At 33.6% G+C, this 27,834-nt stretch overlaps 1 protein-coding gene across 1 annotated transcript in view; it reads right to left on the bottom strand.

The window, feature by feature from the left end:
• LOC122271044 (TSC22 domain family protein 1-like) overlaps positions 1-26,834 on the bottom strand; it is a 34,149-nt gene extending 7,315 nt beyond the window's left edge. Inside the window, exons 1-5 of the mRNA XM_043050842.2 lie at positions 26,657-26,834; positions 24,475-24,530; positions 23,224-23,337; positions 15,922-16,008; positions 10,841-11,048 (exon numbers count right to left, since the gene is read on the bottom strand). Of these exons, the coding sequence (XP_042906776.1) occupies positions 10,841-11,048; positions 15,922-16,008; positions 23,224-23,337; positions 24,475-24,530; positions 26,657-26,759 (568 nt within the window). The 5' untranslated portion in view covers positions 26,760-26,834. The remainder of the gene's footprint in view (positions 1-10,840; positions 11,049-15,921; positions 16,009-23,223; positions 23,338-24,474; positions 24,531-26,656) is intronic.
• Between the last annotated feature and the right edge of the window lie 1,000 nt (positions 26,835-27,834).

Genomic DNA, 27,834 nt, shown 5'->3' with positions numbered 1-27,834 from the left:
GATGATTGACAGTGTAAAGTTAAGCGTTGAGGGCACTTGAGAACAGTGGCGTATCTAGGGTATGGCAAGTATGGCGAATTGCCATGGGCGCATTATTTCAAAAAGGCGCAAAATCAATCAACATCAACGATTATTTTTTTAATTAAAAATTTTACTAATTTTTTTTCTTCAAGTTATGCCAGAATTAAAAAAAAGCATCCAACATTTAACCTTTCCTCGAGGGCTCGAAAAGAAGACATCGAGGTCTTTCGAGGAACTCTTTTTATAACTGGGGGAGTGAAATATGAAAGGGAACCGCTAATAATAAAAANTTTTATGAATGTTAAAATTACGCGTAAATTTAAACACAAATCATAATGAAACTTCCTAGAATATTAAGCCTGTTCACGCATTGCTTCGTAAGCTTAATATATAAGCTGAAGGATACACGGGAAGTTTTCTAAATTTTTTTATGTTTCAGGAAACCTGTTATTGTTTACATTCAGTCAACCATCCGTAGCCCGGCGTCTGCGTGTTTTGCATTGGCCGGGGTACTATCTGAAAATTACTATAAATAATGTACATATTTTATTAATTTTAATTTTGCTCATCATTATTATCCTTGCAAATATTTTCTTTCCCGTTTTCCTGGGAAGCAACCAATGAAAGAAACGGGGAAATAGGTCCCCAGGACATTCCCAACACTTCAATTTAAATTTTGCTTTGACCATTTTCAATACTCTCTCCAATCATATGAATGTGCAAATGCCCTTATTCACACATTTCGATTCTCAATCGATATAGTTACTCCTTTAGAAAGTGGGCGTAATTATCCTTATTCTACGTGTTTTAATATTTAATTCGCTACCAGTTTTGGAAACTGCGCATTTCAAAAAGGAAAGCGTCTGGTTCTATTCAATCTTTTTATGCCAAAACCTGTCTTTAACATTGAATTAACGCCCCGCCCCTACTTGAAATAGTTAAACCACGTAACTGACAGTGTACCAAACAAATGGGAAAAATCTTTCCCCAGACAAACTAAAGGAAGAAGACTGTCGATGATACAGTTTATTATGCGACATGCTATGGTCCTATTTTTTATTTTGTCTTAAATATTACTTTTAAAGGAGCAGATTATTTTAAAGCTATATGTTCTTTATAAATTTATTCATTCGGACAAAAGTTAAACTTTTGCAAAAAATATCATTTAGAAAATAAGCTGTAACTTAACTTTCCGAACAAAACTTATTTAAAATCATATCACACCCGAATGAGGTAAGTAAGATGATGATCAAGCAATATAAAATCATTATAAATATAACAAAAAAATTTGCTCCACAGTTCATATCTGCATACCCTGCAACTGATACGGAATTTCCGTAGTTTCAGAAATCTTCTTTTCAGACGGTAGCAAAATTAATGTCTTAATATTTAAAAAAAATTAATTTTAGCGTAACTTGTCCAATATTACTTATAAAATTGCAGGCCATATGGCTAGATTCTTAAGTTCTGATAAGAGTTTTATGAGAGATCCATTTGCTTTAAAAATTTCTCCTTTGGTTCGCTACCAATAGAAAGAATTATTTTCAAAATCCTCATAAGTTGGAGGGTATGTATCTGCCAACTCTTAAGGAAGATTTTATTTTCATATTTAAGGTGATAGCAATACTCAGGTTATTCCAATTAACTTTTTGAATTATAATGATAATTATAAATGAGTTTGACCACCATAATTACAATAACAGAGATGCCAACTTGCTCCGGAAGGCAAATATATATTTTAAAGTGGTAGTTTATCAATTGTGATTCTTGGTTAAATAAATTCAATTTAGTAGATTTTTATCCACCACTATTTATAAATAATTCGTAGGCTTATATAATTCACCACTTTTTAGTGATAAATACATATGTACCTGTCAAAAAGCAAGCAAAAATAGTCAAATATTTTCAAAATTTTCTTTGTAGTTAGTTACCGTTTTTTTTTAATTATTTTGGCGTGTCCGGAGCAGTTGGCATCTCTGCAATAAGTATAAAGCATAATAATCCTTGCACAAACGAATTTCAACGGTTTCAAAATATAAATTTGAGTCAGATTGTTTTTCGTTTATTGTTTTACAACCACTCTGAAAATCCATTCTCGGAAAGAGTGAAAGTTGGCAGGTATGACAGTTTTATTATTGATATGATTTACTATTTTTTTAATCTCAGTAATCGCTATAGTAAGCAATTACTTTTACTGGACCGGAAATCGAAAGAAACAACATCATGGAGAAAATGAATGTTCAATCTGAAATTTAAGTGTTAAAATATTGAAAAATAAATATTGGTTTTAAAAGTGGTGCCGGAAAAAATTCAAATTTTCTTTAATAGAGTTATTAAATAAGGGATCAAATTTTTTGTTGCATTAATGCAGGTTCTTGATTCAGGTATAGGGATTTCAAATCTGAAATTAGTTTTGTTCAGAAATCTATAGTTTTTCTTTCGAAATAATACTTTCAATGTAATTTATTCTTTGTATAAATGCACAAGTTTATAAAGAACATACAGTTTTAAATACAAACATATACACTTGTTGTACGTTAGAAGATAACATAAACTGAAATGCATCATTGTCTTGTTCTTACTACTCCCTACGCGGCAAAGAAGTGTAAACATTTAGTTTTCGCTTGAGTTAATCTTAAAAAATCTTGTCAAAGAAAATATTATTTAATTGCATACAAGCTTTAGCTTGCAGACAGAGAGTCCGGTTGCAAATCTGAAATCAGCTACGTGAAAATAACCAATATCCGCTCAAAAATCTCATGCGACGAAAAAAAAAAGAAGAAAAAAAAAAATTTAAATAAACAAAATTTTATCAAATAAAAAAGTTTCCCAGTGTCATTTATTTTGTCGTACTTCCGTCGTTGAACAACTGACCCAATTTTTGGCTTACTAATATGTTAATAATTGGCTTACTACTAATGTTCAACTCCATAACCTTGTAATTTTGAACCCAATCTAGAAGACAAGGGAACTCCTGGATCAAGTATTGGGAGAAATTTGCCTTCCTGGAGGACTTATTGATGGAACGAACCAGCACTTGCGTTACATGAAGTGGAAGACCACGAAACCCTCCCACGGTTATCCTGACGGCAAGGGGAATCTGACCCATGATCCGTCTACCACGGAGGATATTTTACATCAGTACTGTGGTCGGTGCAAGCCGGATGCGAAATTTGTATCGACCAGCCAACGCTGGGATTCAAACCCGGCTTATCTCATTGGAAGATGAACGCTCTATCACCTGAGCCACCACGGCTCCAGTGTAATTTATTATCATTTTTGGATTACTTGATTTATTCCTGCTGTTTTATATTAGGTTAGGGGGGCGATGTATAATTTGTAATTTCATTTACTTTATATAGTATTCTAAATTTCACTAAAATTAAAATACACCTACTACACAATAACGAATAATTAGTTTATATTTCTACCCTGTATGATGTTATAAAAACTTAAAATACTTAACATAGATTTCGTAGGATAGCCCGCACACCGTACGCAATCAAGTTGTAACAAGTTTCTGCGGATAGATAAAGGGACATGATCGATGATAGTTAAAAAATTAGAGCAATTTTACCTTAATTGCATTGCACCAGAAATTATTTTAAACATTAGGAAAAAAACTAACCTGCAGAGTTTTGAAGTATTATACATACGTAAACTAACATAAATTGAAGTTTTCTTTACTTTCTTTCTTGTTTTAATGCTAGGCATTTTACAGCATTTTCCTAGCATTTTATAAGAAATTACTGATGTAAGAATCATCATTTTTATATAAAATGGAAATACGTATATAATTAATGTTCAAAAATTTGTGTTAGAAATTTTTTTTAATAATTATCCCATTACCGTCCAGTGTCAAATAGTATAGTAAGCCTAAGCAGTTCACTTATTGTAAACATTGTTTACTATTTCTATATATTATAAATATTAAATATGACAAATAATAAAAACGCTGGCTTAAGCGGCGGTTTTCATTTGAACGAGTTCTAAATTATAAACTAAGATTCTATGAGAAATTACCCATATTTATCTATAATACGAAATGATATTAATTTATTTTCCGTAGTTAAATAAGTTATTATTGTTAGTAGTATTATTTACTAGTCGAAATATAAAATTTTAATTATCTTATGATGAGAATCTTATATTATTATGATGATATATTATATCTTATTATGATGAGAATCTTATCTTATATCTTATTTTGTGATGAAATAGGAATTCCGTTTTAGAATATTATATCAGCTGCTACAGATGGTGCTCCAGCTATGACGAGGTGTCAAAAAGGCTTCATATCGTACTTAAAAAGGAAAATTTCTGATGTGCTTGCTATACATTGTGTTATACATCGACAGCATTTAGTTGCTAAAAATTTAAGTGAACGACTATTTCAATCATTGTAACATGTCATCAGAGCAGTCAGTAAAATCAGAAATAACTCTTTAAATGACAGATTATTTAATCAGCTTTGTGTTGATAATGATGAAGATTTCAACAGATTGATCTTTCACACAGAAGTGCGTTGGCTATCAAAAGGTAATTGTCTGACTCGTATTTACAATCTGCTTGACTCTGTCATAGAGTTCTTGGAAAACAAAGACGCAGAATTGTGCGAAAACCTCATCACATCAAAGAATGATATCGCATACCTGACAGACCTTTATACACTGCTTAATGATATGAATCTCCAACTTCAAGGCGGTGACTTGAACTTAATAAAAACAAATAATGTCGTCGCTGCTTTCGTAGCTAAGTTGCTCTTACACAAAAAGAATATTGGCAGACGTGAGTTCCATAATTTTCCCAATTTATCAGTATCCTGCAACAACGACGACTTGCTCGTCTACTGCCAACATTTGGAAAATCTTCACAGTGATTTCATTGAAAGATTCCAGGACATTTTGAAATTGGAAATACCAGACTGGGTGTTAGATCCTTTTTCAAATGTCAACATAGCAATATCACCCCAGTTGGAAGAAGAACTTATAGAACTGACAACGAACGAGGAAATAAAAATCAAATACAAAAATGGCTACCAACAATTTTGGCTACAAAAGTCAATTCCGCAGTTGTACCCTGGATTGTGGTCTATCGTTGAACGATTTTTGATAGCATTCCCATCGTCATATTTGTGTGAACGTGGATTTAGCGCTGTGACAACGCTGCTTACTAAAAAGAGAAATCATTTGCAAGTTACCAAACGCGGCGACTTACGACTGTTTTTGAGTAAAATCGAACCTGATATCAACAAACTTATTAAATATCATCAAATTCATCCATCTCATTAGATTAGTATAAAAACGAAAACTGATTACATATTTATATTGTTTCTTGTAATTTGATCAAATTATATTATTAATATTATAAAGTTGGGTTTTATTTGCTCTCACTGGTAAAAATTTCTAGTTTAGAATGTAAGTTTAAACGTCAGAACCGACTAATATGTATAACTAATATAATTAAAGTAATGAAATTGTGGTTTTTAAGTTTTAGGGGTGCAAAAAAAAGGGGGGGGGGCGCTGAAAAATAATTGATTTTCAAAGGGGGTGGTAAAAGAAATAAGTTTGATAATCACTGCTCTAAGCAGTCATTCACCTTAGCCCCTTCACTGTTTTTTACTCCAGAGTCTCAGTCGTCCTAGGGCTCAATACAGATGAAGAATTTGGGACAGGTACTTCGTAGATGCCTTAAGTTCTACGGTAGGAAGGGGTGACCACTAAATCGAAATTGTTAGATTCATTGTTTTCGCATCTTTTTTGCAATTCTGTAAAAGTATATTCACTCAAACAAAGCTCAACGATCCTAAGAGCTTTATTCAGAGAAAAAAAGACTTTTATCTAAATTATTTCATTCTTGGAATATATCTCGGTAGAACAAAACATTACATTTAATTTGTGCTTTTTGCGTCAAAACAAATTGTTGAATTTTCGCACAAGTAGACTTGAATGACTAAAAAATGTTGCATGCATTTAATTTGTACTTATTCATTTTTATAGAGTCCCTATACTTGAAATTAGTTGAATGTTGAATCCGAATTCATAGTCGATCTATGTCTATTGTGAAAGCTGTAAATATTTTATTAAGACATTTTGCGATTTAATTTTAAAAAATTATAAATAGATGGCGCTACGAGCAATGATGACCAAAGTGAATAGTTCTAGCGTTATGAAAGGAGGAATGATTAAAGAATAAAACCATCAATAGCATTTTTTTTTCTTTTTATTTTACTATATTTTTTTGTAACTATTCTTTTAAAAAAATAGTCTTTCTGATGGCTTCGAGTTTCCCTTTTCAAGTTAGTCCCTTTCATTTGTTTTTCTTTTCTTTTTTTTTTTTTTTTTTTTTTTTTTTTTTTTTTTTTTTTTTTTTTTTTTNCACAATCGAAATCACAAAACAAGAGAAAATCTACAGGGACTATTATATTTCCTGCCCGATACGACAGGACCTTTAGCGTTTCACCAAAAAGTAAACATCTCACTAGTTCATCTTGAACTTTCTGGACATGTTTTCGGAGTCTGAATAATACACAACATGAAATGGGGTGAAGTCTGTTAACAGGGCCGCAGAGAAAGGAGGAGCGATTAAATTTCAAAGTGGGCGTTTCTACTAATCGTAGAAAATAACCTCACTACTTGAGGGAAGGGAGATAAATATGTATAAGCTGTTGCTTGATTTGACAAGACAGCTGAAAGTTTTGCCTTTAACCCTTTCGTGCCAACTGTCACAAATACTTGTGCCAGCATACCGTATCAATCAGGGTAAAAAGATAAAATTGGCAACCAAAGTTCTTTAGCAGTTAATTTGTGGGCGGGGTTATAATTGTTTGATTTATTTAATTCACCATTACTTTAGTTCAAAATGAAATTATCCAGTTATACTTTGAACTATAATACAGGAAACCAAATTTGTCACTGCTAACTTTTTTAAAATACCTAATTATCTAATTCATCACACCTAGTCACATCGATGACATACACTGCCATTATCATTAAAAGGAATATTAATCATAAACTTCTTGATTACCTTACCTTCAATTTTTTAGAAGCAACGACCCTTGAGCTATTTTTCTCCCCATCCCATTCTATTGTCATTTCTAGTGTCTTTGCCCCCCCAATGCCCCGGCTACCTTTATCAGCGACCTCAAAAGTCTAATTTCCTACGGTTGGATTATTTTTCTGGCTGGTGACTTCAACGCTAAACACAGCACATGGAACAATGATAGCATGATAGCAACGGCCTGGGCACCTCTCTATTTAATTTCATAAACTTAGCTAAATTAAATGCACACTACCCCCCCACCAATACCAGGATCTCGAACTTATCAGCTAATACGATCGATTTCGCCCTTTCTAGAAATTTAAATTACCTCATCAATACTAGTACCTTAAATGAACTCTGTTCTGATCATTTACCTGTTAAGTTTAGCATCAATATTAATGTCCCCAATAATCTTAATAATAAAATAAATAAAATCAACTGGAATAAATTTAATTGCATTCTAGCTAATTCCCCCCTAGTTTGCTCCCCAGTCGAGACCCCAACCCAATTAGATCAATTTGTTGACAGCTTCACTAATTCTATTAACCAGGCTGAAGAAGAGGCTTCCGTTTTTGTGGAGGCAAACAATTACTGCAATGCACTCCCCCCCCCATATCAGGAATCTTATTAGAGATAGAAACAATATCAGGAGGTTGTGGCAACAGTCCCGTGACCCAAATGACAAAGCTCGACTGAATCAGATCAACGCTAAAATTAGGAGAGATTTTCGAGCACACAAGCAATCCTCCTACACCAAGTATATCAAAGACCTTTCTGTCCAAAATAATTCAATTTGGAAAGTGGTCAACAAATTTGAGGCTAAATCCTCAAGCAGCCCTGAAACATAATAATTCTGTCACCTTCGATGACAATATGAAAGCCAACATCATTGCTGACAGTCTTGAATTGCAGTTTACCAACGACCTTGCCGGAAATGATTCTACAAACTTAGAGGTTGGAAGAGGTATTAATAAGGTATTCTTTCCTGCAACTCTGCCCCTTTACACCCACACCCCGGTCCCTCTTAGTGATGTAATTAACTCCATTAAGAAACTTAAGAATAATAAGGGACCCCCATTAATAATAGACTTATCAAAGCACTCCCTCTTAACTACATTCACTATTTAACATGCATTATTGACTCAGCTCTACTCTTATCATACTTCCCCACTGATTAGAAGATAGCAGTCATTAAACCTATCCTAAAGCCAGGAAAAAACCCCAACAAAACGAGATAGCTATCGACCCATCAGTTTACTCTCCTCACTGAGCAAAATTGCTGAGGACATCATCTTGTGCAGAATGAGAGACTTATGCGATGATAACCACATTATTATCGATAAGCAATTTGGCTTTCGCCCTAAACATTCCGCACAATACCAACTCATCAGGCTCGTTGAATACATACACGTAGGATGGCTACACAACAAACATACAGTGCCGTCTTTCTCGACTTGACTAAAGCCTTCGACAAGGTATGGATCGATGCACTTATCCATAAATTAATTAAATACAATTTCCCTAGATCACTTATTCTAATTATACGATCCTACCTAACACACAGAAAGTTCATGGTCAACTGCAACACATTTTTCTCCACCCTAAGACCCATTAATAGCGGTGTTCCCCAGGGGATCAAACTGGAACCCCTCCTATTTTTAATTTTTATTAATGATATCCCTAGAGATCCTGGTATTCTGGCTGCACTGTACGCTAACGATACAGCCATTGCGACACAAAGCAAGTATATCAGTGATATCAACAGGAATATTATTTATCATCTCCTCACCATCATTGACTACTTCCAAAATTGGAAACTTGCCCTCAATATCGACAAAACTCAGGCGGTGCTATTCACCAGAAAAAGGACCTACAAGAAGGATGTTATCATTGATAACAACTTCTCTTTCAAATGGGAAACGAAGGCCACGTACTTAGGTGTCATTATGGATAAAACCCTGACATTCAAATATCATTTTAAAAACATTAAGAGTAAATTCATAACTGCAAAATGTGCACTTTATCCTATACTAAATAAGAACTCTCCTCTCAGCACTAATAACAGGATTCTAATTTTTAAAATGTTTCTCACCCCCCCTATTAACACATGCAGCACCCGCCTTCGGGGGGGGGGCTGCAAAGACAAATCTTAAACTCTTACAGAGTGCTTATAACTAAACCCTCCGCAATATCACAAATTCCCTCAGGTATTTCAGGAATAAAAATATCCGTAATGACATCTGTGCGCCAAGCCTTCTTGACTTATACAGGAACAGTTCTCTTAACTATTTTCTAAAGAGCACTGGACACTTCAATCCCCTTATTTGGTCTTCCTCTAACTACGACCCAGATCACCCTAAGCGCAGGAGACGGCCTAAGGCAAGTCTCCATTACTATAATAATCTCCAAGACATCGTTTGAGTCGTATTGCTGATTTTTCTATCCCCCTGACTGGGCCCTCATCTCCTCTATCATCATTACCCTTTTCCACCTTCTTGGGTTGGCCCAATCCTTCGCGGAATTACTGCGGCTCATTTTGATTCAATTTACAAATTCAACTACTAACAATGCTAATCACTAACTGCTTATTTGTCAATAATTTTAAATAAAAAATAAATAATGAATTATAATAAATAATTTAATTCTTTTTTTCTTCCTTTCATTGTTCATGTTATTACCTGTCTGTGTTATCCCTGTTCTATCTTCTTTTCTACAATATTATTTAACTACTAACATTAAGTTTACTAACCCAAATAATTTTAATATCAATGGCCTTTGATTCAATTTGTAATCATATAATTTACGGAGGTGGCCTTTTTGCCAGGTACTCCGGTGCACCCATTATTAGTTTCCGCATTGATTGTATATATGATTAAACTAACAATAATTAAAGTAAAAGCAAGGTAGGTCTGTCAAATTAGCACTGCTTACATTTAAGTTACCGTTTTTTATTTATTTACACACTGATTTTGATTTAGTACGAATGCTTTTATGGATCACCCGTCACCAAGGGGTTAAACAAGATAGCTTTTGATTTTCTGTATTTCTATTTAATAAATTTGCTATTGATTTTATGACAGTCTCAAGATATATCACTACATTAATTTTCAAATATGTTTTTAAACCCAATATTTCAACAACAAAAAAAATGGCTGTTCAATAGAAAACAAAAATAAAATTTACTGAATTTTAAAAAGGCACTGATGGTAAGAAAAATAGTAACACAACAAATGGGGTTATGTTTTTATCAAACCTGATGATTAATTAATATAAATACAGCGATTGTAGACAGTATTTTTGCTTATGTTACAAATGTTTAAAATGTATATATTGCACATGACTTAATAAACATTTGGTCTTACTATGAAATAGATTTTATAATTAAGAAAAAAAATTGAATTCGCTTAAAAAAAAGTGAGATATGACGAAATATGCAAAAACTAAAATAAATAAACCTCTTCGAACCTTAAGATTGAGGACCGATTATGAAGATCCAGAAATAAGATCGAAAGTTATTCCGGGTGATCCTTTAATTTATCCATTTATTTGTACAGCTTTGTGAAATAAAAGTAAAAATATATTTGAGCCTGTTTGTTAAATTTTTTTTTTCAGTCACCCAGCTAGCTATTTGAAAAGAAAAAAAAAATTCAGGAACGAAGTCCGACTAGAAAAAATATATTGATTTACCTATTAATAGGCCGAGTTTTTTTTTTTTTTAATTCAGCTTTGCAAAGAAAAGCAAAAATAAATTCATCTGTAAACTAATTTAAAAACTTACTTATCGCTGCATACTGCTGTTGTTGAGGCTGAGCGGCGCCAACAACAGTTATTGGCTGAACTGCAGGAGCAGCTGGTATTGGAAGTGTTGCAGTTTTAACAGTCGATACTTGCTGCGGTGGTGCAACGGCTACCTGCTGTTGCTGTAAAGGAGCAGATTTAGTTCTCGATGAAATTTGTCCAGGTGGAGTAGGCGATTTTTCGCATTCCTAGAAAATAAGAAACTGTCAGTTTTAATCCATAAAGTGATTTTTTTTTTAATGAAACGAAATAGGATTTTCAATTTTAACCAACAGGATGCTGGAAAATTGAAGTCCATACTAAATGGTTTCAAAAATGTTGAAGAAAAAAAAAATTTTTTTTGCGGGCCAACCTATTAAATTATTTAATTATGGTCTCACAGTTAACTAATCTTAAGGACACGGTTCCCTGTAGAACACCGTAGTCAAGTATCTCTGGCTGCAGTGAGTAAGCAGATTGGTGACCAATTTGATCAGCCTGCGAAGGGACCGAAGGAGCTCGTTAATGGTCCTCTTAAAACTGTTCTACCATAAATTACTCAACTTCACACGCAGGTTGTCCAGCAACCAAAGCAGGGGAGTCAAAAGGCAAGGTCAAGTCGAGGCAAGGAATCAAAATTGCGATGGCATGTCTTCGGATCATCCTCCGGGATGTTTCCCAAACCGACGCCAACAGAAAGGTAAAAGTTTTCTAACTTTCATTTTAAGCATAACATAATCTAGCAACATCAAATACTGTGTTTCAATATCCCGTAGGGAGCAAAACACTAGGAAATACTCAGTCTAGAATAGGTAACAAAAGGGCAATTCCATATGTGACGGAATGACATTTTGACTTGCAAAATAACAATTAATTGAAGTTTCTATGTATCTAATTTCAAATAAAAAAAAGTTTTTCTCATGCATATCATTATTATTGGCATAATACGCTTCATAAACTAAAAAAACAGGATTTTCTATCTTTTTTACTTTTAATTTTACTAACTTTTTATTTGCGTGACGGAATGACATTTTAGCAACCAAGCTTTTGGCATGCCGCTTAGAACTGGTAGTTTCTGCGAATTTTGCAGCTATTATTTTTCTGAACTATTTTATACTTTTAGTATAATGTGTAAGCAATGCAAAATGTGAATTTGGAAAATTAACCTCAGGTTGGGTTATTAACATCTATTTACTGTGACGGAATGACAAAAAGTTTAGTAGAAGAAAGCTTTCATTTAAAAAATGTTTTAATAATATGTAAATGATAAGCAGAATGTAACAGATAAACAGGATTAATATTTATGTAAAAATTTCAACAGTTTGAAAATTAGGTTGTCTCTGAAGAGGTTTTATATCTAACTTGCCAATGTCACATCTTATCTTCGTTCTCAGGAAATTTATGCATTATTAAGACATGTGACGGAATGACGTAAAAGAAGTTACTTTTATTTTATATATTAAACTTAAAATGTTTAAATTTTGTTCTATATGCATATTTTTATCAAAATATTGCAAAAGAAAGATACATTTCTTTTATTTTATAAGTATTTTTCAAGAAAACAATTTGAGCACAAATGTGAAGAATTCACTTGTCAGCCATGTGATTACTTTAGAATGCTGCCAGATTCAAAAAACTTAAAATTATCAAAAATTAAACAGTAATATGTAGACTTTGGCTATTTTTGAACATATTTTTAAAATTAAAATATGCAATTCATAAAAAAAAAATTTCACTTAAAAGTTGACACTTTCGTGGAATTGCCCTNTAAAAGAATTTTTTTGCATCATTCAAATCGGTATTCATCTGCTTAAACAGGAGTAAAAGTAAATTTTAGAAAACTGAGAGCTAACAAAAGTTTAGTTTTAAATGACTAACTCAAAACCACACATCCCATCACTTGATTGCTTTACAGCTTTGAAGACAAATCCATACAAATTCTAAAAATTATCAAGCGCTATTTTTCCTAGTATAATAAAACCTTTATTTTCCGCTCTTTTTAAAAAGGTATTCTGTTATCGAATATACTATATCATAAAATGTTTTTTAAGCAAGAAAAATCAAGAAAATACAAATTAAAAATTTAAACTAAATTTCAAGGTGGCGAGGGCAAAGTTCACTTTTAAGACGATGCATATTTTTTTAAAGAACATGGGATCGCAATCTCTGTTGAGAAGGTGAAAATTCCACAAAGCGTAAAAGGCACGCGAAATACCCTTCGATTTTGCTATTTTTTAAAAAGTTTAGCAATACGTATCTGAAAAAAGTGGTGAATTATATAAACCTACGAATTGTTTAGAAATAGTGATGGATAAAAACCTAGTAAATTGAATTTATTAAACCAAGAATCACAGTAATTAAGTAAAGTTTGAATAAATTTTCTGCAATTCCATGAAAGAATGTAAATTTTCTAGTTCTATATCATGTTATACAGCTGTTTTTCGCGGCCTATGTGAAAGGTCAGTGTCAGCCACCGGTGGTTGACGCGGCCTAAATGTAATTTCAGTGTCAGCCACCGGTGGCTGGCGCGGCCTAAATGGAAAGTCCAGTGTCAGCCACCAATGGCTGACGCGACGTTCAACGTGTTAAGAGGCGATGTGTGAACAAGCTTGATATTCAGGGTTGTTTTATTGTTGTGAATTGTTCAAATTTACGCGGAATTATACCATTCGAATGAGTTTTTTGAAATTTATAAATTTTATGATCCTAAGAAAAATGTTTAAGAAAATTTATATCTCAACATAAATAAAGTATCGGGTATACTACGTTTTGAATGTCATCCTTTATTTGGCTATAATTGTGTAAAATATCTCTGCTTGTTATTTTTTGGGTAGCATCATAGAATACTTGTGGGGTCTTTTCCAAATTCATTTATTATTTGTTTCGTTAAAGGTAGCCCAGAAGTCTTACGATAATTTTTAACCCCCAGCGTGATTCGTGCGCAGCTTAACGCGGTCATCGGTCCAGTAGTCGGTACTAGTAGTTAGTTAATCAGTACTAGTAGTTAAACAGTGTGAAAAAAGGAGCAGTATTATAAAATATTTTAAATTTCTGCTGTTGGGTCTTATTTCCAATAACGCCATGCCGTGACTCAATAGCCAAGTGTCTAGCTTCTGATTGGAGGTCTTATAATTCCGCAAACTTAGACCCAGACAGTTCATTTTCACGTGTCTGAGTGGGGATTACTCCTCAAGATCTAGCTGCAAGCTAAACCATGTCCAGGAGGTCGTAAATCCTTAAAAAGTCATATACAATAAGCTTATTTAAGTACTTTAAAGAGTCGCCTCGATTTATTAGAGGAAATTTTCTAATATAAGAAAAATATTATATTTTTCGATATTTTGGAGAAAGTCGTGGTCGTTCAGGGGACACAGCACTCGCCTCCCAATGAACTGACCCGTGTTCAAACCTCAGCGTTAGTGGGTCGATGCGATTTCCGCACCTGACTCGCATGGACAACAGTGCTGATGTAAAATATCCTCAATAGTTGACGGATCATGGATTAGAGTTCCCTTGACGTCAAGCTAATCATAGGAGTTTACGTAATTTCTCCTCTCTTTGTAACGCAAATGCGGGTGTGTCTCATCAAAAAGTTCTCCATGAAGGCAAATTTCTCCGAATATTTGATATAGGAGTTCTTTTGTTAGCTGGGTTGGGTTCAAAATGACTAGGTAACGGAGTTGAACATTGATAGTCGTGAACTCAAAAATTAGGTCGGCTGTTCAACGACGTCGATAAAATAAAATAAAACTTTGGGTCGTTTAGAGAAGTTATTTATTTATTTATTTACTACTATTATTATTATTTGACAAGTCTTAAGCTTATAGCAACCGTGAGAGGGAAAATTCCGTGTCGATTCTTGCAAAATGCCAATTTCAGTTAAAATTAGTTCTTTCGTGAATAAGATGACAGTAAAAGAATAAACTAACAAGAGAAAGAAAACAATTTAAGTAATTAGCAAGCAATTTTTTGACTATGAATAGAAAACTAGTTCTTAGAAGCCATAAATGCAGCCAAAAAGTGATGATTGAATCGTCAATCGTACGTGAAGTTTAACCGACAAGCTATGGCGAACTCTGTCAAGTTCATCACGATCATCTGTTTAAGTTGATATCAATAATCAATATCAACATTTTCCAAAACATTTAAATTGTAACTTTTTAAATCAACCACCTGACTGAGTGGGCCACCAAAGTGTTGGCAACTTTACACTGTATTGTTGATCTACTTACACTATAATCGCTGTACTCTTTTTTTTGTGGTTAGCCATCTATTTCAAGGCTTCAACCTATTCCAACAGATTAGCTTCTCATGAAATTAGCGTTCTTTATCTCTAACCAATACGCACCGAAATTCACAATTTAGTATTAATTCGAGTTAATTACACTAGGGAACAAATTTTATGTTGCATTTACACAAATACTTTCTACCTACTTTAAAACCTAATTCGGTGTGGGGATTTCAAGTTTGAAATTTGCTTTGTTCCGAAAGCTATAGATTTTTTTTTCATAATGACATTTTTGGTTTAGTTTATTTCAGTCTGAATGTACAAGTTTATCTACACGTAAATTTTTTTTTCATAATGCCATTTTTGGTTTTGCTCATTTTTGTTTGAATGTACAAGTTTATCTACACGTACATTCAGTTGTACATTCAGTATACATTATATAGCACGTGTAGGCTTATATGCATGCATATACATTCGTCTGTACCCTTAAAATAACTCTTAGTACAAAAAACATGTGATCGACCCTTTCGCATCATATAAAAAATGCATCACCGCCTTCTTCCTACCACACCCTACGTAGCATAGAAGTGGGGACATCCAGTATTCCCACGAGTGAATTTCAAAAAATATTGGTGAGGAATCTATCATTAAATTGCATAAAAAAGTTGTATAAAATGTAGGGAGAAACTGACTGCAGACTTGTAATCGGTGACTTGAAAATATCTCAGATTCGGTCAAAAACCAATCAACAGTGTTTTTATTATTTATGTACTATACAGCATACACATGTAAAAGCATAAATAAATAATCAAACATTAAACATGCAATATCATTGTGCAAATAAATATCTTTACCTTATATGCTCCAAGAACTTCTGCAGATACATTTTTAGGAGGTAAACCAGTTTTTTCTATGACACAATCCTTGATATAAAATACTTCCTGTAAGAATATAAGAACTTTTTTAAAAAAATGTTATGATCTTTAAATTGTAATATCATCAAGCAAAATGGTTGTTGTATAATTTTTTTCCCGTCTATGTTCTTTGGCTTCAACTGTTTCAGCCTCGGAAAGTTTAGGCCTTTACCTCGTTTTCCCTTTTCTCGCTTCAACTCTAACCTTTGAGACCGTGTCAGTCAGTTTGGGACCCTCCTTATTTTTGATATTCACCTGAATTAGAATTTAAAACGATCCGGCTTGAGCTGTAGGTTAGGATTTTTAATTCTTAACTGAAACAATAAAAACAAAAATATCGTTCAAATGATGAAGAAGTTCTCTTTTATTCACAACCCAAGAAGTATTTATGGGATCTCTCTGGTCCCATATCTCAAAAATAAACTCACCCACTTAATGCATAACAAAATTGGAAGTGAAAAAAGAAGGATTCTAAAGAAATTATCAAACAGCAGTGGTCGCCATAGCAACGCATTCAATGACGACGCATGCGCACTGTTTACTATTACTCTTGAACACAGTTGAAAGGTGGGATGACGTCCAAATAAGGAGCGCACGCCATCAAACCAAACCAAGACCCATTTTGCCAGTGGGTAAAATGGATTCATGAATGTGTCAGCTCTATAAACGTGTGTGACGTATGGGTATGGGAGAAGTGGAATTCTTGGTCATTGTTGGCGTCACCGGAAAACAAGAACGATCACACCCCTGCCTTAATGGCCTACAACAACAACAATTCACACATTTTGTGCTGTGTTCATTTTGTTAAGCAAGCATTTCGAGCTGTGTCCTGTAAAAACAGCTTACGACGATGTAGTTTTTATCATGTTTTTAAACATTTTTTTAAATAGAACTTCTGAAACTTCTTAAAATTTTATAAAAGTTGCAACTGTTAATTCACGAGAATCTCAGGTTTTATTATTCTCGAAAGCAAGCGAGAAACGAAACAGTGTCACCGCCAGTTTTTTTTTTCTCTTTTTATTTAGTAACTTTCAACCTTTTGTAATACTAAAATTTAAAATATATCTTTTTTAGTTTCTCAGTCAGCAATGCCAACTGCATCGCAAAAGATTTTTACAGTGGTGGAAGATGGAAACTAAAGCATGCAGCATTTTGTTTAATTTCGCCAACTTTAAAAGCTGTACCACTCAAGAGACCGTAAGTTCAAAAACGCCAACTGTTCCGGATTTGAAAGAAGAAAAAAATTAAGAAACGGTAGAGAACTATAAGCTAAAATTAATCGGTCAATTTTCAAAACTTTTTAAAAGCTCAGCACGGCATAACTGTGATAAAGTGAGGTTTTACATAAACCATTGAATTATTCAGAAGTAGTGGTGAGTAAAAATCCTATAAATCAAACTTACTAAACCAAGGATCATGAATTAAAACACTACCACTAGAAAATACTTATCTACAACCTGTTCGCATTTTTATTTTATCTCTTGTAATGAGTTTTATCCATTGATCGAGGTAAATATATATTGAAGTGTGTTTTCTTCAAAAGCGAGTCTAGAAAAGTCTATTCGTGGTATACCAATCTCTACGCATATGCGTCAAGACGCGATCGTAATTTAGACAAAACTTTGAGTAAACATGCAAACATCACATCAATAATAAATAGGAATGTACCGACAATACTTAGATCCGCTATCTCTAAGGAAACAAGCGATAAACAACTGTTGCCCATAAGCAATAATAGAAAGAACAAACGCAGAATGTCAATTGTTGTCAGAGTGTCAGATTTTGAAGGTTTCAGTTGCGTAGTTCGAGTATTTAAAAAATCAAATACTAGAATATTTCATAAATACTAGTGGGCTGCGCCCCCTGCTCGCTAACACTNGTTCGGATTACATATCACAAATTTTAGGTGAAAGGAACGTAAGAATTAGTAAAAGATTGATCGCAGTGGATAGTATTTTTGGAGCTTTACTACAAGGACAGGATAAGGAATCCAATTCACCGGAGGTGCCAGTCAATCATTTATTTGTTGAAAATGAAGAATTAGATTGTGATAGGATTAAGAATTTGTGGTCATTGGAAGCAATCGGGATAAATGCAGATAAAGAACTATCTCCGTCAGATAAAGAAATTTTGGAATCGTTTGAACAAAATACGACATATTCAAATAAAAGATACGAAACTCGATTATTATGGAGGGCGGATAATAGAGAATTGAATAGTAATTATGAAATTGCAAAACGTCGTTTATTTAGTTTAAACAAAACATTCGAGAGAAATAAGGGATTATATTTAAAATACGATGAGATCATAAATGAGCACGTACGGGAAGGAATTGTTGAAAGGGTAGAAATGGATTTTGATAAAAATATAAATACAGGTTATTTTCTTCCACATCACGCTGTAGTACGCCAGAGATGCCAACTGCTCCGGACAAGCCAAAATATTCAAAAGACGGTAAGTAACTACTAAGAAGATTTTATAAATATAAAGCCTACGAATTATTTAGAAATAGTGGTGGATAATAATTTACGAAATTGAATTTATTAAACCAAGAATCTTAATTGATAAACTACCACTTTGAAATATATATTTGCTGTCGGGAGCAAGTTGGCATTTTTGTAAGTGCTGTTGTATGTATTCGTTCATGCGTCGAATTAACGCGTATTCGTAGAGATAGGTATATAAGAAACGTCCGTAAACCTAGTGTCATGTTTCTTTTGATTACCATTACATAATTATGGCACAATTGCTTTAAGTTCAAGTTACAAAACCTCAAATCAAATCATACATTAAACCACAAATTTATTTATCGCTAAAAATGTTTTCAAGTTTTAATAAAAGCGAAGCAATTTGCTGAGATTTTGCATCGGTAACAAAACTTCATATAATCTGTGTGTGTGTCTATATATATCATAATAAATAAATACAAAAAAACACGAATAAAATTAAGAACCATTTTCAGAAAGTTGACTTCTGGTCGATATAAAAATATTTACATTAATTACGCATTGTGGTACTCACGCACGTTTTAATTTTTAAAAATAAATGCTATGGATGAAGTAATTCAGTTACCAATCTGCATCTAATGAATCAGTTACCAATCTGCATCAGTAATCAATTCAGTTACCAATCTGCAGGGTATATTCCGAAATGGAAACAGTGACTCCTAATGGGTTAAAACAGGAGAGGTATCGCAATAAACTTTTCTCTCAATAGATCATAGCCTATTACGTTTTAAAACGGCTAATTGTTGATAAAATAATGTGTAGCATTGAGGAGCACTTACGAATTTCTAAAACTTGAGTCATATTTATGGGGAAACAATATGTTCTTAACCCCTCTCATCGATGACTCATGAACTATTCACCCTATTTCCATTTTATTTCGACGAGTTAATTTATAATCAAATTCTCTACCGTAGGGTAGGTTTTTTTTTTTCAAACTCAAAATTTGAATAAAATCTAAATATTTCTTCTTGATCACAAAATAAGAACGATGAACTTATTAATCTTATAAAAACTAAAGAACTGACACATCAGGTAACATTGTAGAACATAAAGCTAACTATAATCTTTACATTTAAAGTTGAAGATCCGAGAGGAAGAATAGTTCTTAAGGTTTTGACGACAATTGTAATAATAAATATATCATATAACTCAATTTATTAAAAATTTATCCCGATTTTCGCTACCATCACTAATAATTCTGATATCATGATATCATAGCAGCTTAAATTATGTCACACAATTACATTTTTGTTGGAATAATAACGCAAATTTTTCAAAATAGTAATGTATAAATTTTAAACCTAAAAGTGGTACTTATATAATTTCTTATTTTCTGAAAATACAATAACTTTAATTTTTAACTAGACACCACCAAGTTTGAAAATTATTGTTTTGTTAAAAACCTGATTGAATTTTGGAGATTTCTCAAGTCATACACATCACACTATTTCAGAGGTCGTAGGATAGACGCCAGCGTGCTCCGCTTTTCAAAAAATTATTTTTTAGTGGTAAAAAAAAATGAAGTTATTTTTAGTTTAGGATTTCTACTGCAAGTAATTCATCCACCTCTGCATTCAAAAATTCAAAATATCATATCAAATACAGCTTCCTTAACAGCTATCTCGTGGTCACACTTTTAAAAAGTATGCATAATCATCAACAAGTTGTACTGCTTAATTTGCTTCCCAGTTATTTAAACTCTTGCAGAAAGCGGAGCAGTTGGCATCCTCGGTCATAGTTAGTGGATCACTAGTTACGTCAGCTAATTATGCCCTAATGTGTCGCTATTTCGGATATTTATGATTTTAGTCTATATAAAAAAAAAATTTAAGAATGTGGAATAGATTTTTTTTTCTTTCTACCTTTTCGGATCTGGTAAATTTGGCCAGAATACCTTGGTAGGTAGGGCAATGGGCCCATGTACAAGAGGTCGTGAGTTCGATCCCCGCCGGGCAAAGACTCCCCGTGCAGTAAATGGTGACTGCTGCACGTTAAATCTGTCGGATCAAAAAGTCCTCCGTATTCCTATAACAAATCGTACCTGGGGGAAGAGGTACTGATCCAGGAGCTACATTGTCTCTGGATTGGTTCAAAATGACAAGGTTATGCAGTTGAACATTAGTAGTCGGGAACTGAACATTGGGTCGGCTGTTCAACAACGGTTATTAAATAAAATAAAGATGAAGTAGATATTGATCGTTCTCTAATTCAGGTCAAAATTACGATCTGCAGATGCATGAATGTATGCATGAACAGGTTGAGACGTATGTGTGTGTGTGACAGAAGTCAAATTTTAAGCCATACAAACAAGAAGAAACGCATCTCCTTTGCCTTAATGGCATACTACAACAACAACAACAACAACAAATAAAATTAAAAAAAATAATAAGGAATTTTTTGATCCGGTAAAATTAACATAATAATAAGGTTATTATTTAAATATTAAGTAAGTTTGTGTGAACTGCGTTTATAAATTTGTTAATGAAGTTTACGCAAATTATTATTATTGAGAGCCTTGCAATTTATAATAGCTTCGACCATGATCTTTCTAAATGTAGTATCCCACCCATGAAATTGGGTCGGCTGTTCAACGACGGTTATAAAATAAAATAAAATGTAGTATCCGACCTTAATTTTTCCCGCGCTAAGTAATTATTCTAAAGCGGCACCGTCGTGCACGGTGGAAGGAGGAACCTTAATGCACATGCTTGATTTTTTTCACCGCGTTCGGTTGTGCCAGTCGCTGGCTGGTGGTCGCCAAGTAAGGTGCTGTTCGTAGTGTTCGTCGGATTTAGTTTTCCCGTAAGATGACTAAACAAATTGAGCAAAGATATTGCATCAAATTCTGTCAAAAGCTTGGTGATTCTCAAAGCCAAACAATTCGTAAGATTCAGCAGGTGTTTGGAGAAGAAGCGATGGGTGTAACACAAATTAAGGAGTGGTTCATCCGATTCAAAGATGGCCGCACATCAGCGGAGAGTGAGTAGCGTTGTGGCAGACCCCAAACAGCTCGGAGTGCAGCTAATGTTGAGAGGTTGCGAAATTTGGTGATGGCAGATCGTCGTTTGACAGTGTGGGAGATTGCAGAAGAGGTTGGAGTGAGTAGAGATTCTGCACAAGCAATTTTGCGTGAAGATTTGAACATGAACCGAGTAGCTGCGAAATTCATACCCAAGTTGTTGTCCCTGGAACAAAAAGACCTCCGTTTTGACGTTGCACAGGACCTTCTGGACACCGCCAACACTGATCCTGGGTTTCTGAATACCGTGAGAACTGGAGATGAGTCATGGGTGTACGGGTACGACCTAGAAACAAAAAGACAGTCGTCGCAATGGAAGCATCCCGATTCTCCAAAGCCGAAGAAAGCGCAGCAGGTGCGAAGCAAAATCAAGGTGATGCTGACTGTTTTCTTTGATGTCCGTGGAATTGTGCATCGCGAATACGCACATTAAGGACAAACAGTGACAAAGGAGTACTATCAAGATGTTCTCCGGCGACTCCGTGAGGCAGTTCGGCGCAAAAGACCAGACTTGTGGAAGGCGAACAACTGGCACTTGCATCATGCAACGCCTCTGCACATTCATCCCAATTGATCCACACTTTCTTAGCCAAACATGGAATTACAACCATTCGCCAACCTCCCTACTCTTCAGACCTGGCTCCTTGCGACTTCTGGTTGTTTCCAAAATTGAAGACGCCGCTGAAAGGATCCCGTTTTGAGAGTAAAGAAGAGATAATGCGGAACGCGACGACGGAGCTGAACACCATTCCAAAAGAAGACTTCCAGAGGTGTTTCCACCAGTCGAAGGATCGGTGGGCTAAGTGTGTGGAAGCACAAGGGGCCTACTTTGAAGGGGATTAGGGTCCCAACTCCATCAGATATTTGAAATATTTTTTCTGGCCAAAGGTCGGATACTTTTCAGACAGGCCTCGTATAGCCACAGTTTTGACATACAAAATCTTCCTAAGCAGCATTCGCTGAAAAATCTTGTTCTCGTAGAGTTAGTTTAGAAGTTTTCCATTAATTTTGTTTAACCCCTGTATATCAACTTAGTTCTTAAATATATATGTTAAGATAAATATCTGCTACCACTCTCTTGTTTTAACTAGCAATCTCTTGAAATGTCTAATGTGTAAACTAGCTCTCTTTTTTTCAGTGTTTTTCTCTTTTCATCTGATCGGACTAATTTTGCAAACTGAGTAGAGATAGGCGATGGTCGACATCCGCAAATCTATCTGTTCGAAAAGACAATGTCCAGGGGGATTGATCTAAGAGGCACCTTCTCACGACTTGTTCTTTGTTTTCCGATCCCTCAGTAAATGAAAGTTGTTTGCTTCGAAACTTTCATCATCCTTTATAGTTTGTTTACGCCTTGAACTTCCCCCGCCACATCGTCTGAGGCCGTCTGCTGCTATGGAAACAAGAACGAGGCATTTAGGATAGCTTCTCTTCACTCTAGGGCTAGAACAATAGACCTGATAAAAAAAATTACCCTTCTCTCGCCAACCCGAGACAAAACTTGTCCTATACAGTGATCCCACACCCCTACTTGAAATAGTTATAATTCGTTACCATTGTCACCGCCACGGGTCCAGAGGAATGGCTAGGGGAGTTCTTACTTTCGACAAACTATACAGTTGGGACCATTGGTTTTGTTACAACTTGTATACAAATTTAGAAGTATATAGAATGGTACTTGCGGGTATATAGAGAGGTATATAGAATGGTACTTACGGGTATAACACCTTTTCCTTCCCAAACACTCTTGCAACGGTAATTGATGATATCAGCAGATGTCTGGACATTTTCTCCGAGGCTGTTTGTGCAGTCCACCCAACTTTTCAGGTACTGTCATCAAATAATATAACGTTAAAATTTCTCCAATTATACACTGTGAAGAAAGCATGCTCAAATATCACGAAACTTTCTTATTTTTTAACAAAATCATTTCCTGATATATACCCCGAATAAAACTTTCCGTAAAGGGACGAAATAACTATTGTATTTGCTTCGAGAAACGAATTTCGTCAAAATTTAAAAAATATTTTGTTATTCTATTTTTAACCAGAAAAAAAAATTCTGCCTGAAGCATTTAACTTTTCAAATATACAATTTATCTCGGTGGATCGATGTCGCCTAAACAACACAAGACGGACAGTCAGTTATACCTCCCCACAGTTAAAATAAAGAGATGAATTACATGCCCGGAGCGAGATTCGATCCCGACATCTTCCTGGTAAACTCCTTGATCACCATACAAAACAGTCGGAAGACATCGTTATTTTATTTTCGATCGGGTAATCTTCATTCTAAATTCGTCCCGCAGTGGACTGATCGTTAAGACAACGGTTCCCTCAGTGTGCGGGTGGGTGCCCACTTGGATCAGTCTGCGTAGGGACCGAGAGTGTGCGGTGTTGGTCCTCGTAAACCTGTTCTACCGTAAAGTGCTCGACTTCACGTGAAGGTCGAAGGTCTCCCACAATACCCTACGATGTGGTTTCAAAACGAGAAAATATTTACGTAATATATGTATGTAATATAATCGTAATATTCGTAATATATTTATGAATTCGCGCTTCGCCAATTATTTTCCAAATTAACGAAATATAGCTAAATGATTGCTAAATTGTCAGAAATGTGAGTTTTATTTCAGAGAACGTACTAAAATAAAAAATAATGTTAAAGTTTATGGTTGTAAGCATTTTTAATTTTTTTCCATGTGTTCATGTGTAAATTCTTGTAATCATATAATTTGGAATTCGATATTTTTAGTTCATTAGAACACATTTCACTGTTTAAAATAAAACTAAATATATTTTTAAAAAATTTACTTAGTTACTTAATTAATAAGGAAATTATGTTCTCAATAGGTTTACATAGAGGAAGTTAAATTTCCTCTATGAATTTCAGTCATTCTGTGATCATAAAATTAAAAACTTGCATCAATATAAAAATTTGAGTGAAAATATTTTAATTAATAAATACCGGTAAGGTAACTCTATTCTCCACGCAATCCAGTAGACCTACAGGATCTGGAACCACTAAATAATAATAAAAATTTAAAGTTTATTAAAATTAATGAAAAAGGAAAATATTTACAATTATGATAGATATAGTGAAACAAAAACATATTTTTTGCAAGAAATGAAAAGATAAAAGTTTTCAGATAGGTGAGAGACTAATTTTTTAATACTACACAATCAATTTTACTTAGGGAAAATAAAATTTAAACATTTTACTCGTTAAAACCAAAGTTGGGGTGATGGACGATCTTTTATAAATTTGCACGTAATATTTACTATCCAAATTTTTTTTTTATCTGTTCAAAATTTTCCAGAAAGTATCAAAAACCTATAATTCTTAAAATATCTGAATATATGAATTTTTAAAAAAAAATCTAACTGTTCTTATTGCTTACGAAAACATTGAAATTTAAATATGAGGTGAGGTGACATTAAATGTTTGAGACGTTATTAATAAGTTATTAATGAAATTATTGAAGAGTTGAGTGGATAAACCTAGACTAATATGGATTAGTTATGATAAAATTAACTGATAAGACAATTGAAAGCGTAAACAATTCCGTTACACTAAACATATCAATATTGATGGGACCACTTTATACCCAAGATCAACAAGTTGAATGCCATGGGGGTCACCGGTGACCGGCACCGAGTTTGCTCGTAGCCCCACGGGTGTCACCGGGGACCGGCGAAGTCAAGATTTTTTTAAAGACATAATTCGAGTAAATTTTTTATTTTTTTAAATGTATTACAGATACTAAAATCATACGTACCAACTCTTCCAGATTTTCAGGAAGATTTTATTTTCATATTTAAAGTGGTAGTAAATATATACTATTTTTTCTTTTATAATTTTGATTTTTAAATGATTTTGATCACCACTATTCTTACAAAAATTAAGTACATATATAAATATGCGTTACTATCATGGTTGTCAACTTAAGTTTTCTCAAATACAGCGTATTTGTTTGCTTAAAACTGAAGTTTGAATTCCATTTTAATACCACTGGGAAAAATTATAATGGAAAGGATTAAAAGCTGGCAGGTATGCTAAAATGGTTTGAAGAAATGAATGCAATATAGAACACACAAAAATAGTTTTATTTATATACACCAAGATGCCTACTTGCACCGGACAGCGAATAAATATTTTAAAGTGGTAGTTTATTAATTGTGATTTTTGGTTTAATAATTTCAATTTATTATATTTTTATCCACCACTATTTCTAAACAATTCGTAGGTTTATATAATTCACCACTTTTTATCTTAATGGAGATGCCATGCAAAACCTTATAAAAAACTAGCAAAATCTGTCTAATATTTGCAAATTTAGTTTGTAGTTATTTACCGTTTGGCCAGACGGGCAAGCTATGTAAAATTAGCGTGGCATTCAACGTGTTGATAACTATAGCCTCAATTACAATGACGCATTGCATAAGTTCGAATAATAATTGTATTTAAAGTTCATTATAAAGTAAATCACTCCTACAACCAACCGAATTTGAAAAGAAGGTCACAGAGGTTCGTGATTAAAAGTATGACGGCCAGCATTGTGCTCGGTCTACACACTTTCCTATGTGGTCTAGCCACTGCTGGGAATAAAAACTCCTGTACTTCATAATCTAACTACTTAAAATTGAATTCAAGGATATAGAATATTTGATTTCTTTTGCTATTTCCTTAAATTCTTAGAATTTTTCATGAAACAACTTGACAATTTTTAGCATTGGACAGTTATATGACAGATGCTTTGGAACCAGCTGCTTCTATGCATTATTTTATAATTTATAATACATAATTTTTTTTGCTTTAAACTATTGTGTATATTACAGTTTTCAACAGAGGGGTCAGCTAGGGGACATTTTTTTTTATAAATTTAGCAAGAAAGAAAATCAATCATTATTTTAAGCATATCTAAGTCTTTTAAGCATATTAATTACATTGATAAAATAATAATCTGTCTTTGCGTGTATTGACAAATATTCTATATTCACATGCGTGAATAAATTACTGTTCTATATTCACTTCCGATACTAACTCTCAGAAAGTTAGTGAAGTTTCAAAATATCAACGAAACATATTCTTCTGCTGAACATATTCTACAATTAAATTAAAAGAAGTAAAATATAATGTCTATACTCACAGCATTGACGTGAAATTTCTGCTCCAAAGTCATATTCTTGACATCTGGCCCTAACAATTAAAAACAAAAGAACAGCTAACACATTTATTTTGGGTAAAAACATCTTGACCACACTAATTCTGTCTAAGCTCCATTACATGCTTCAGGTTCTTTTATATAGTTTCTGAAACTTTCGACTCTTCCTCCTTAACTGCCACACAGAATGTTCTACATTTTGAGAAAATTTAGTACCGTTATAGGATTATGAGATTAAAGATTTCGGAAATTATGTAACAAACAGTAGAAGTAATTTGGTTCTCTTATTAACAGAAGGGACTATAATTCAATCCACGTAGAGCATTTTAGTCTGAAGCAATGCTCTTCAATATTTGATTCTTGATTTCAACAACAACAACAAAAATGTGATACATTTAATTAACATTGTAGTAAATAGTACAAAAATCAATTTAATCAGTAAATACCAGCTTAAGATTTTTATTCCATGTGACTTGATAGTACATGTTAGCACAGTGTAGATGCTAGTGCTTCGCGCCAAATACAAAGCTAGCACCAATATTTTTTTTTCCTAGAGAGATCCTCACCCATTAACTAAATCTATTCCACATTTAAGAGTTATTGTTCTATTTTTATATACATTAATATGTGATTGGCCTTTATTTACATATATTGATAAGTAAATGTTCCATATTTACGTATATTTATGAAATATTTATGAGTTAAAGTTCTACATTTGCGTATAATGATAAAAATATTCTACACTTGAATACATTAATAAATGTCCTTTACATATAAACTCCTTGCAAGCATAATAATAACTCATTTAATACCTCTTATAATTTTTTACGTTTCCATTAATTTCAATAGTTAGTGTTCCATATTTGCATCCATCGAAGATAAGTGAATATCCTTTGTTTACATATTATGTTCTATATTTACCTATATTAATACCCCTTCCGTCAAGAGGCTAGTTTCTATGTAGTTGAAAATTTTTTTTAGCGAAAGCTGAGAACTAAAATTCAATTTATTTTCAAACCTAGTATGGATCACCGACAAAGAAAAAGAGAAAAAACTGGTAGTATATATATATATATATATACAGAAGGCAAGAGAACTCCTGGATCAAGTATTGGGAGAAATTTGCCTTCGTGGAGGACTTTTTTGATGGAACCAACCAGCAT

This window comes from Parasteatoda tepidariorum, chromosome 6, assembly GCF_043381705.1.
Source record: "Parasteatoda tepidariorum isolate YZ-2023 chromosome 6, CAS_Ptep_4.0, whole genome shotgun sequence".
Lineage (NCBI taxonomy): Eukaryota > Metazoa > Arthropoda > Arachnida > Araneae > Theridiidae > Parasteatoda > Parasteatoda tepidariorum.
The sequence above is the reverse complement of the archived record's forward strand: the minus strand, read 5'-3'. Positions and strand labels throughout refer to the sequence as shown.